The 11935-nt window shown below is 32.5% G+C and overlaps 2 protein-coding genes across 5 annotated transcripts; one reads left to right on the top strand and one right to left on the bottom strand.

Annotated features, from left to right (window-relative positions):
* Positions 1-577: 577 nt before the first annotated feature.
* On the top strand, positions 578-7266 carry beta-Man (beta-mannosidase). Of its 4 annotated transcripts, none has more exons than XM_018513992.1 (12): positions 578-594; positions 873-1012; positions 2430-2459; positions 2591-2737; positions 2868-3016; positions 3089-3294; positions 3385-3652; positions 4775-5501; positions 5610-6038; positions 6270-6484; positions 6600-6803; positions 6907-7266. In XM_018513992.1, exons 2-12 carry the CDS (start codon positions 910-912, stop codon positions 7201-7203), a joined length of 2775 nt encoding a protein of 924 aa, XP_018369494.1. In that variant the 5' UTR covers positions 578-594; positions 873-909; the 3' UTR covers positions 7204-7266. The 4 variants fall into 4 exon arrangements, with proteins under 4 accessions (XP_018369494.1, XP_018369492.1, XP_018369493.1 ...); XM_018513990.1 differs by lacking the exon at positions 578-594 and adding an exon at positions 637-808 and having other exon boundaries at positions 860-1012; XM_018513991.1 differs by lacking the exon at positions 578-594 and adding an exon at positions 637-808.
* A 753-nt stretch (positions 7267-8019) lies between these two features.
* LOC108765240 (transmembrane protein 245) lies at positions 8020-11738 on the bottom strand. Its single transcript, XM_018513845.1, has 7 exons — positions 10816-11738; positions 10049-10213; positions 9772-9970; positions 9420-9604; positions 9247-9347; positions 8444-8746; positions 8020-8368 (listed from the first exon to the last, which is right to left on the bottom strand). Exons 1-7 carry the CDS (start codon positions 11734-11736, stop codon positions 8167-8169), a joined length of 2076 nt encoding a protein of 691 aa, XP_018369347.1. The 5' UTR covers positions 11737-11738; the 3' UTR covers positions 8020-8166.
* Positions 11739-11935: the final 197 nt, after the last annotated feature.

The following is an 11935-nucleotide window of genomic DNA, read 5'->3' on the forward strand; positions in this document are numbered from 1 at the left end:
CTCCAGATAAAAAGAAAAGACTAATCGAACAAATCGTAAGGTTTGGTCGCGTTGCTTGAAATCCCCCAAAATGCACTTAAAACGGGATAAATATTCAAGCGTTGAAAAGAGAAAGAATGAAGATGCTAAGTGCAAAAAGTGCAAGCAACGCGAACAGACCGATAGTCAATTATTTTCCTCTCATTTGACTACGTAACTCCGCAAACAATAGAGTAGTAACTAGTAAGCCCTAAGCGTGCCGTTTACATGGCACGCTTTACGCCGAAGTTATAACATCGATGTTATGAAAAACTGGCCAATCACAGTCATTCCATTCTTCAGAAGAATATATCTATGAATGGCCAGTTTCATAACATCAATGTTATAACTTCGACGTAAAACGTACCGTGTAACAGAGGTCAATGATCGTAGGAGACTTGACTAGGGCTATATACAGATTCCCAAATTCCCACTCAAATGCCACTCAGGGTTATGTTCCAAAACTTCCTCTCCGAGGAAAATTTTACTCTAAATATATGGTACACGTAACATATACTATAGCATATAAAGTAAAATCTTTCTCAGAGAGGAAATTTTGGAACAAACGTAGCCCAGGTATCCCTCCATCCTTGTTGTTTACTGAACGTTAAACAAGAATATGCCCTATCATGTGCATCATCATCTTTTTCTTCATATCAAGGTTATGCATTGATAAACCTTGCTTTGATCTAAGAGTAAGATGATAATCATGGAAGGCATTTATAGATTAGATAGTAATAAGACTGTTTAAATAAACTGTTGTTTCTATCTCTACGTTTATTGGAAATTGGTACGTTTTAGCAAGAAGCGAGTACGCGTAAAGTTTTCATTATATTTGCAGTCTTTGTTATCAGGTTTTATCTTACTTCAATATATGTGCCACCTGATGAAATGAAGTTTTTTATTTTAACGTTGTGGATTTCATGCCTAATTAGTATACACTGTCAAATTACAACACTAAATGGTGCATGGACAGGGACTATTAATATCTGTGGTAAATATGATCTACTAGATATCTTTATCTTTTTCAATAAAAGTACGTATTTATATAGGAAACTGTATATTTACGTAATATATAATATAAAGATTGTGTGTGCGTGCTTGCGTGCGTGTGTGTTACAGACGTCACTATTCGTTAATGATGTCACTGCTGGTTTGCGCACCTTGTGTGGCTTGTGTTCCAAATTTACTGCCAGAGCTGAAAATGCTAGTTTGTTACGTTACGTGCACTATAGATTTTCAGTACAGACAGTCAATTTTGGAACATTACCATTTGATAAAAAGTTATCACATGACCTCACTTTTAAAATGAGTTTATGAGACTCAGTAAAGTAATGTACAGTTTCGAGCTTGTGCAGATTGTAGGTAAAAACTCAATTGAATCTTACTTGTCCAGAATGTAAATAAAACGCACATTCAACTGAGTTATGACGTCACAAATGAGAATTATCTGAGAATCGGTATAAATGGAAAGCAACTAATGTCTCACTAAAAATGTTTTGAAGTATTTGATTGACTAATCAGAAGAAAGAAGTTTATTAACTAACTAATCAAAGAAAACATTTTATGGCATCGCGTTATGCCCCTATCAAGATCCATATTCTGTATGTACATACACATATAGAACAGTTGTCGATGTCGATAATTAACGATAGCCAATAACAAGGACTATCCTAGGAAAAAAGCGCGATTTTCATTGGTTGTTACTTGTTACTACTTAACGACAACTGTCGGTATCGTTAAGTAGCGACAGCCAATGGCTGAGTTTCAGCAGACTCAACAGTTGAGTAAGTGCGTTCACACTGCTATTGATATATTCTTCTAGATCTAAAATTCTGATTGGATAATCTAAAAGAATACACTAATAACAACGAGCGATCACTCAACTTTGTCTTCTTGAATCCGCTGAATGCTCCCAATGAGAATAGGATTTTTAAAAATTACTATTTCTTTTTCAAAAAATTCTAAACAAATTATCTTTTTTTTTACTTCCTAAATCAGGTTTTTTCCTTCTATTCCTAAACTATTAATTTTTTTTATAATTGTACCTTAATACTTTTATGAACAGAATAATGAGATGAATCAATTGATGTAAAGAAAATACATACTTGCTTATTTAAAAAATTCATTTTGCATATACATTTTTTTTTAAAGCTATGTATTTATGCTTTTACACCGATAAAAAGTATGATCTTGAGAAAAATTTTTTGCTCATCATAATAATATGTGCTCCTTCGAATCGAATTACTTTCCCATATGGTATTTTCTCGTATCGTCAAAAACGGAGATATTTTAAATAATCAAGTTACAGAAAATACTTTGTATATATGTATATGTATATGTACAAAATACAATTTATATGTACAAAATTATTTATTAATCATGATTGCAACAAAAAATTGTTTTTTCAGATAAGAAGCCCTATGAAAAATGCAACAATGGTAAGATATTAAAACATAATTTTTCAAAAATTATTTGTATATATATATATTTTTTTTTTTCTTCAAATCTAGTAGACAACTTTTTTTAAAAATGTTCACATAAATGATGCAACAATTATTCTATTCTACAGATATCAATTTTACCGCGACTGTTCCTGGAGGAATTTATACAGACTTATATAAGAATAACATAATAGAGAACAATTTGCTTGGAAGAAATGATATCAATAATCGTTGGGTCGGAAATCAATCTGTCACTTACATAAAAAATTTTAGAGGTAATTTGCCATGAGTGTATATATACACAATCTATATAATAATATATATTATTACATAAGTGTATATATGAGACATAATATTAGGTAACAGTTTAAAATTAAAAATAATCTAAACATGTTATATTTTCAGTGAGTGATAATTTTCTAAAAGCTCGTAAGATAGTGTTAGTTTTTCATGGAATCGATACGTTTGCCAATGTTTCTTTGAACGATCACATCCTCGGAGAGACCTCAAATATGTTTTTAAGATATATTTTTGACGTAACAGATTTTATCGAGGTAATCAAAGAGATTGAAAGTCATGCAAAATATACGTATTGGTAATACAATTTGTTTATTTGATTTATGTAGAAAGAACAGAATGTATTGAAAGTCATGTTTCGTTCGGCTGTTAAAGTAGCCGAAGACTTATACAATGAGCAAAAGAATCATTACGTTATACCACCAGTATGTGTACCTAAGGAATACAATGGAGAATGCCATGTAAATCACATTCGTAAGATGCAAGCCAGTTTCTCATGGGATTGGGGACCTGCTTTTCCCTCGATTGGCATTTGGTAATAAGTAATCGTTTATTTTACAATATATTTTATTATATTTTTTTACTAACTACATTTTTATTAGTATATAACGCAAGATATTTACAGGAGAGATGTTGAATTGATTCCCGTAAATGATATATTGATTAATGACGTTACGACTGACATACGCAAAGAAAATAATACCTGGAACATCCTTATTACAATATTTCTTGAGACAACACAGAGTAAGGACGAAAAATTCATAGGAATTAGTTGTCACATAGCATCGATATTGCATATTGCACAAAACAAAGTTGTTAGCAATACCAGTGAAGTTGTACTCGACGCAAGTGAAAAGTACATAAATGTTAACATTTCGCTCATCGTGCCTGCAGTAAGTTCTAAGATTCACTGGAAAAAAATTAAAAATATAAAAAAAAGGCGTCAAATATATTTTGCAATATCTTTAGGCAAAAGATATATTTTGTAAATATATTCTAAAACATAGTGAAAGGAATAAAAAATATTGCAAAAAAAGAAGCGAAGCTAAAATGCAATGTTTTTATGCAAATATATCAAAACAAAGATGTTCAAAAACAAAATGAAAAAACCAAAAATGCCATGAAAAAGAAGTGAAATCAAAATAATACATTTCAAGTATATTTATTAAAATAAGTTCCACAGAACACAGTTCTTCAAGCAGGACTTCTTAAGGACGTCCTTATGACGTTCATTTGAGAACCGTGTTATATGGGATAATCTCTCACACTCGTATTAGACTTAACATAAAATATGGAAGACATTTGTATAAAGTAGAACAAGTGTATAAAGTAGAACAACATATTATAAAGACAACGCGAAATGCAATAGATGGCATAATGAGAGCTACAGAAATTGAAAAAGAGATTTTTACATCGATAATAACAAATAGAAAATTGCAAAGAGAAAAATTCGAAAAATCTTCAGCAGCAGCATACTTGACACGCCCGTTTCTTTTTGTTTATAACACGATGCAAACAATTCAATAAATATATCTTATTAATATAAGCGTTTACGCCGTAAATGTACTTAATTATACGGTTATCTTATCGTACATTAATAATCACACGAAATAAAATATGAATATGTTACACGTGTACTCGTACATTTCAATACATGTGTAATCGTATATTGTAATTCACGGATATACATGCTTTTCAAACCGTGTCTTTCGATACCCGTGTATTAAAAATTATACGAATTGAAACACGGATATATTAATTACACATGTTCACGTAACACATGTACCTCCAATATACGTTCAAAATCGTGTCTATAATAAAGACGTCCTCAAGACGCCGTTCGAAGAATTATGTTCTTATTTTAATAAGTATACTTGAAATATATTTTGATTTAATTTCTTTTTCACATTTTTGGTTTTTTAAGTTTTTATTTTGATATCTGCAAGTGCATACAAACAAAAATAAAATTGTAATTTTATTAATTCTAATGGCCTAATGTTTTACTCTCTGCCCAGGATGCCGTTGAGAATTGGTGGCCGAATGGTTATGGCAAGCAACATTTGTACTATTTAACTACTACTGTGGCAACGGCGAATGACGTATTATTCAAACGGATCCGTATAGGCTTCAGAACGGTGCAGCTCGTGGAAAAATCTTTGAAAAAAGGGCTGAGCTTCTATTTTCGCATAAACGATATACCGATATTCGCTAAAGGCAGCAACTTTATTCCAGCCAGTATCTTCCCTGAGTTAGGCGCAAAAGAAGACACCATCAGAGACTTGTTGTTATCTGTCAAAGAGACGCATATGAATATGCTAAGAGTATGGGGCGGTGGTCTTTATGAGTCGAAATTATTTTACGACTTGGCTGACGAATATGGGATCATGATTTGGCAAGATTTCATGTTTGCGTGCGCTATGTATCCTATAAGTTATTCATTCTTAAAGAGCGTAAAAGAAGAAATATTACAAAACGTAATACGTTTGAAAAATCATCCAAGTATCGTTCTTTGGGCTGGCAATAACGAAAACGAAGCGGCGCTTTATGGTAATTGGTATGGTACCGGTTCTGCTCATGTGTATAGAGAGGATTATGTGAAACTTTATGTGAATCTATTGAAGACAGAAGTGAAGAAACTAGATCTGACAAGACCATTTGTCGTGTCTAGTCCGGGCAACGGGGCATATGAAGAAACATACAATTATACTGGAGTAAATCCTTATTTAAACCTCTACGGTGACGGTAATATATATATATATATATATATACACACAGATAAGTTTTTCTTGATCCTTTAAAATGAGATTAATTGAATATCGAGTATATTAACATTAAGTTGAATGTTTTCAGTCCACTATTATAATTACATTAGAAATAGTTGGGACATCACTCAGTATCCTCGGACAAGATTTTGCTCCGAATATGGATTTCAATCTTGGCCATCGATTTACACGATAGCAACTGCTATAGAAAGCACAAAAGATCTTCATATTGACAGCGACTTCGTGAAGCATAGACAACATCAGCCACTCGGCAATCAATATATGCTGCAGCTGATCTTGCACAACTTTGCTGTACCGCGAAGTAACGACAGCATCCGAGATTTTGCAAGTTATATATATCTCAGTCAGATCAATCAAGCTGTCTCTATAAGAATACAAACAGAAATGTACAGACAAGCCAAATCTGAAGTGAATTCCATAGGTGAGGGTATGACAATGGGAGCTCTCTATTGGCAATTGAACGATGTCTGGCAAGCTCCTTCATGGTCTTCTATAGGTAATCAAAGACATGGAATTAGAACTAAAAGTCTTGATTGTTAAAATTTGTAGATATAAAAGTTTTTTCAAAGCTCTTAAAATGATAAATGTATATGAAGAATATGAATCTTGCTTCTATAACATTTTCTTCCTTTTATTTAATATGAAAGTACTATATTGATCGTTCTAATTTAAGATATCCTTCTATTTTTTGCATATTACAAAAATCTTCTCCGTATTATATTTACAGATAATGAAGGTCGTTGGAAAATGCTTCACTATTATGCCAAGGATTTTTTCGCGCCTATTATTGTTACATCGCATTTGTCCGTTTCCAATGAACTCTCGATATATATAGTGTCTGATCGATTGTATACTTTAACAAATTGTACAGTAAAACTTCATGTTTACAAATGGGAATCTATGAAACCTATATCCGTATTATTCTTCAATAATATCGTAATAGTCAGTATATGTGTGTGTGCGTGTAAAACTATATATATAGTTACATAGAGTATTAGAGTTGATATCTATAATTTGTATATAAATATCCGTATAGCTATACTGATTTTTTTTTCAGGAATCTAATAAAGCTACGAAAGTTACATCCTTTTGGTTAGACAGATTCCTGGTTCAAGTGGGTTGTGGAACATTGAAATCCGCCAAAAGATCTTGCATCGCCACTTTATCTTTTACGGATAAATCTGGATTCTTAATTGCGCCAATTAATTATATATATCCTGATGCGTTAAAAAACGCAAATATACCAGTAGCCAACGTTACTGTAAGTGGATTAATTGGTGTCGCGTACAAAATTCGATATATTATAAACATTGTACAATAAATACTGTCTGAAAAATATTGACACGCAATTGTTTTTGTTTTAGATGAAGATCGAAGAAAATCATTTATCTGGAAAACTTTCCAATTATGCAAATTTTAAAATTGTATTATCGACAGATAAAATAGCACTTTTTGTGTGGTTAGAAATAGGTAATATACGAGGTCGTTTTTCGGAAAATGGCTTTCATATGTTTGCAAAAAGGAAGAAAATCATTTTTCATGCATATGAAGCAACAACGGTTGAATTATTGCAGAGCAATATAAAACTCACACATATATCAGACATTTACTATGCATATGGTAATTTTTATAGTGACTATTTTCTTAAAAGAACAAATTAAAATTAGTCGTGCATAAAGTTATCTTGTATCATGCATTATATACATGAGGCATTTGGTTGAGAATTACTGTAACAATTGTATGTACAGTTTTATGAAATACATATCAACTTTTTATTTCAATAAATAAAAACTTCTTTATTTAATTGTACTTTATATCATCAAATTGTTCTTAATAGAAAGTATCATAATGTAAATAACTTATTTTAATTATTCGTGTAATATAAATATCTGTAATCCTAATAAGCGTAAGCTGAGACTCCTGGGTTAGTTTTCTTATCACATAAAAATACATATAAAGCACAATTTTCTATGTTTGCGCTGTATGTTTAGTCCAGTCATCATACAATACTCACTTTCATGAAATATTTATATCAAACTCTTAGATCCGTATTCACATCTTACTTTTATCGACAAACATGCACATCTCTATCGAAAAAAATCACATCACAAAGTTACATAACGATATCATGTAATTAAAATAAATAAAGCACACCATGAATTGTTCCAAATCAGTACGTGATTTTTTAAAATACCATCATTTAAAAAATTACATGATATTAGAAATAATTTCATGTATCATATGATTTTAGTTATCGAAATTAATTTAATTTTAAATAATTAAATGATAGAAATAGAAGAAAAAAAACATATCACCGTGTGATTTTTCAAATTACGTGATTTAAAAAAATTACGCACTGATTTAAAACAATTCATTACGTGATTTACATATTTTAATTACATGATTTCATTATGTAACTTTGTGACATGATTTTCTTCAGTATAGATAGTTTATGTTACATATATTGTAGACTGTCAGAAATAAATGTGCATTTATTGTAGAAAAATACGATGTGAATACAGATCTCAATCTTTAATAAAAGTTGAAAGCAAGCCCGTAGCTTGCGATACTGTTAAGCAGAGATATTAATTTTTGTTAAAATCGCAATGTTATTTTGACTTATATTATGATGTTCTTTCATGGTTAGAATATGCCGGTAGTACGACCTCCTCCTCCTCCTCCTCAGGTGAGTGTAGGTAACGTCGACTTAAATTGATGACAACCATGATACAACACAAGAGCAAAGGGCCAAAAATTGCTCCTTCTACACCTAAACAAAAGATTCCACCCGCTATCGATAAACCTGTCAGATAAGGATGTCCACCACTGAAATAAACGGAATGTATGTAAAAACAATGCATAGTTGAAGATATATTCATGTACTACAAAGCACAATTTTACCCTTTAATCTCTTTATAAAATTCCGTCACTACTATGTTACACGGGAGGAAATGAAAGAGAAAAAATGAGATAGCGATCATTGATCCACGAGTGAACCAAAGTTCTATGGTAGCCGGAATGCAGGCAAAGTACGCATCCAAGAAAGGAACTGCTCCTAACATAGTTGCAAGAGCCGATGGTAAATAGACAATTTTCACTTGGAACAAATTATGTATGAACCATGTCCACATGCCGAAGAAGGAGGCGAGTTTAAAAGTGGCCGCGAATACCCCAATCACTGCTTCTTGTAATGACATAGCAAATCTAGACAGAATCGATGTTATTTTGAAAGTTTTCTTCGTGCAGTATCTATCATACATTTTATGATAGTAACGTCCCAGTAGATTAGAGTGTATTAACACAATCACATTATATGAAGATCATATCAATACGTAGAATGTACCTTTCTACATGTAATGTGCTTGGTAAAAACAGGGCTGGGCCCTGTACATATATTTTGTATTTATATTAGAATACAAAATACTGTCAATCTTAGTAATAATAATTACTCTAATAAATATTCTAAGTAGTAAGAGCTGCATTATTAATGTAGTTTAGGATAGTTGCTAAGAATAACAGTATTTTGTATTTTACAAATACAAACTACATGTATTTTGCCCAGATGTGTTATTTTGTACAGGTCTTCGGTAGACGTGTACAGAATAGCACCCCAGGGCTAATTAAAACTAAACATTTTTATAAAATTTAAAATATTACACTACAAAGAGAAATCATAAATCAATTTTCAGATTATGAATAATTACCTGTGACAACTAATAGGACTAAACATTGTTGTCAGTTCGATGGGTTTATAAGTTTTATCGCTGGAACTGAGCAAATAAAATAAAGTTGTAAAGAATACAACCTGAAATAACAAATTATTATATCTCATGCCTTTTCTTTTCTATAAAATTTTGCAAGAAAACATGTTGCATACCGTGCTGAGTACAAAATTAAGTACGGCTGATCCACTCATGAGTACAATATAAAACAATTCCGTAAAAACCGTTAGTATTACAGACATATTGCCTTTAACAATGCTCCAAACAGAGTCAAACACCGATGTAAGAATGCCAATATTTTCTTTGGCAAAATTCTGTATACTAGTCATATTGAACAAATCTGAAAGAAAAAGCGATAGAGTTCTTATGTATTATATGCAAAGCGATTTTTATTATATTAATAAAAGTAACATAATGGAATGGAGATCATCTATCTGGAAAAAAACAAGTAAAAAACGTAATTTAATAATGCTAAATTTCGTAAATTTCTTTAGACAAAGTATTTACGTATAGGTGTTTTTCCAACGCTATCTTTGAAGTTTTCCCAAGCGGAATACGCAGACATGGCATCTACGGTAGGACCCACGAGATTCGGATCCATATTTGACATCATCCATGCTTGATAAAGACGATCCCAGAGCTCCAAGACTTTCTTCTCCATTTGTTCCGCTTTCGTCGGTTCGAGATCTTTTACGAGACCCCGAATCTGAATTAAGCAAGCTTGATAAGCAAACTTAGCGTTCGCACACATGCAAAGTGGAAAAGTAAACAAGGTAAATCTTACGCCATCCGATATAGCACTTCGTCCATATGTGTAAACGTTATCTAAAACACTGTTAACGGACTCTTCCCACTTTTCTGGAACCCAATCGATATCAGGATTGCTCATCAAAGTGGAATTCAATATTTCACCTGTTACTTGAACAAGATGCAAGCCTTCTGCATAGATCTAGATAGAGAAATTAGATAGAATCTTTTCAGTAAACGAGAATGGATTAATATGGATGGAAATTTTATCTATCCAAATGAATATTTTAAATAACAAAAACTTTTTTATTCAATTGGATTGAAAAATTTTTCTATTCAAAATTTTGAATTGAGAAGTATTCACGAGACACAGACAAGCTGATATCATTTTTAGATTGAAAGGCATAGAAATGTGCTTCATCCAATTCGTATAAATGAATAAAAATACATTCGGATTGAAAAGGATTCATTTATTAACGTTCGTGAATGAGTATACATATATATTTTTAAAAATCTGAATCTATTTTAATTCATTTTAATTCATTTCTCGTCTATTGGGCTGTTGTACAGTAATGGACGAAATGATTGCAACTTCTCTTTCAATGGATTTTGGAATCCGGCCTGTTCATCGAGCGATTGGTTCTCATTTATAGATCTAGCCATTTACGTTCAATTACTCTACGAGCAAGACTGAATTTCAAAATTCATCGAAAAAAAAGTACTGCAACCGTTCTCCAATCCACGATTGTACATACAATTGTATGATAGTGTATAAAAGAATACGCGAATGTTTGTCGCACAAACCTGTATCATAATAAAGATAGATGCGCAAGTAGCGAAAACAATCAAGCCAAGTATTACAGATGTAGTCGCTACCGCATTGACGGAGTTTTTCAGAATATTTCTTAGTTTCTCATCCACGATAACGCTTATTTTATAGAGACCTCTGATATTGGAGGGTACGAGTGCTTGATGTCGATCCATGCACCACGATATGAGCATTTCTATCATCGAGTTGCAATGCCCGAGTATCATTTTCCAAAAACCAAAATAGCTACCTAACTTCTTGACGATATAATATACCAATGGGATCACCAGAATGTGTGCGATCCATCTGTGTTTCCAGAGAAGCATGCCAGCACATGCATATAGTGCCCCATACATGTATTTGTCAGTATCAACCTCATCATCTTGCATATCTAGAGACGTTCGTAATTCGGCTCTTATTTTGCCGAGCAGATAACGGTCGCGTAATGTCCCACGAGTTATATAACGTACGTTATACGCAGGTCTACATGTTGTCACATCCATTACGGCGGATAAACCAGCATCCGTATCCAAAGATAATGACTTTACTCCACGTCTCGACGTGCTACGTATTCTCTCGATACCCGTTGCATCAGCAGATGCCGATCTTCTTGCTTCTTCTTGAGAGCAAATCGGTGTATCCACGCTTTCGCCTTCCGGAATACAGTTCTTTGTCTGCTCGTCCTCGAGTGAAGTTGTTTTATCTTCTTGCTGGCTCGGCAATAACTCGTTTGTTAAAGCAAAACGGGCTGCTTGCGAGAATGTCAAATGTCTACCATTCAGTTCATGACCATCCATAACGAGTATCACTTCATAAATAAATCCTATTATGCATAGAATTTGTAGAGCAGCGAAGACCAAGACCTGGTAAGAACCCGCTATACTCGATAGATACATGCTGATAATGAACCATATCATGAAGGACATGTAACGAAAATGAGCCGAATTTGACGGTGTCCAATAGATATACAGAATCATAAAGTAACCGATGAGTATGGTAGAGACCTGTAAGACAAGTCAATTAAATTTTTAGAGAAGCAAGCATCTGGAGTCTCTATACATTTATATACCAAATATATATATATATATATATATATATACATATATATAGATATAT

This window comes from Trachymyrmex cornetzi, unplaced genomic scaffold, assembly GCF_001594075.2.
Source record: "Trachymyrmex cornetzi isolate Tcor2-1 unplaced genomic scaffold, Tcor1.1 scaffold482, whole genome shotgun sequence".
NCBI classification, from domain to species: domain Eukaryota; kingdom Metazoa; phylum Arthropoda; class Insecta; order Hymenoptera; family Formicidae; genus Trachymyrmex; species Trachymyrmex cornetzi.

What these genes read in the sequence shown, in the direction of transcription:
- beta-Man (XM_018513992.1), top strand. Translation starts at nt 910, where the DNA reads ATGAAGTTTTTTATTTTAACGTTGTGGATTTCATGCCTAATTAGTATA. An exon ending in ACGTAACAGATTTTATCGAG is followed by an intron (nt 3,017 to 3,088) that starts GTAATCAAAGAG and finishes TGATTTATGTAG; the next exon opens with AAAGAACAGAATGTATTGAA. An exon ending in TCCTTCATGGTCTTCTATAG is followed by an intron (nt 6,039 to 6,269) that starts GTAATCAAAGAC and finishes TTATATTTACAG; the next exon opens with ATAATGAAGGTCGTTGGAAA.
- LOC108765240 (XM_018513845.1), bottom strand. Translation starts at nt 11,736, where the DNA reads ATGATATGGTTCATTATCAGCATGTATCTATCGAGTATAGCGGGTTCT. An exon ending in TTAATTTTGTACTCAGCACG is followed by an intron (nt 9,348 to 9,419) that starts GTATGCAACATG and finishes TTGTTATTTCAG; the next exon opens with GTTGTATTCTTTACAACTTT. An exon ending in TTTTATAAAGAGATTAAAGG is followed by an intron (nt 8,369 to 8,443) that starts GTAAAATTGTGC and finishes CGTTTATTTCAG; the next exon opens with TGGTGGACATCCTTATCTGA.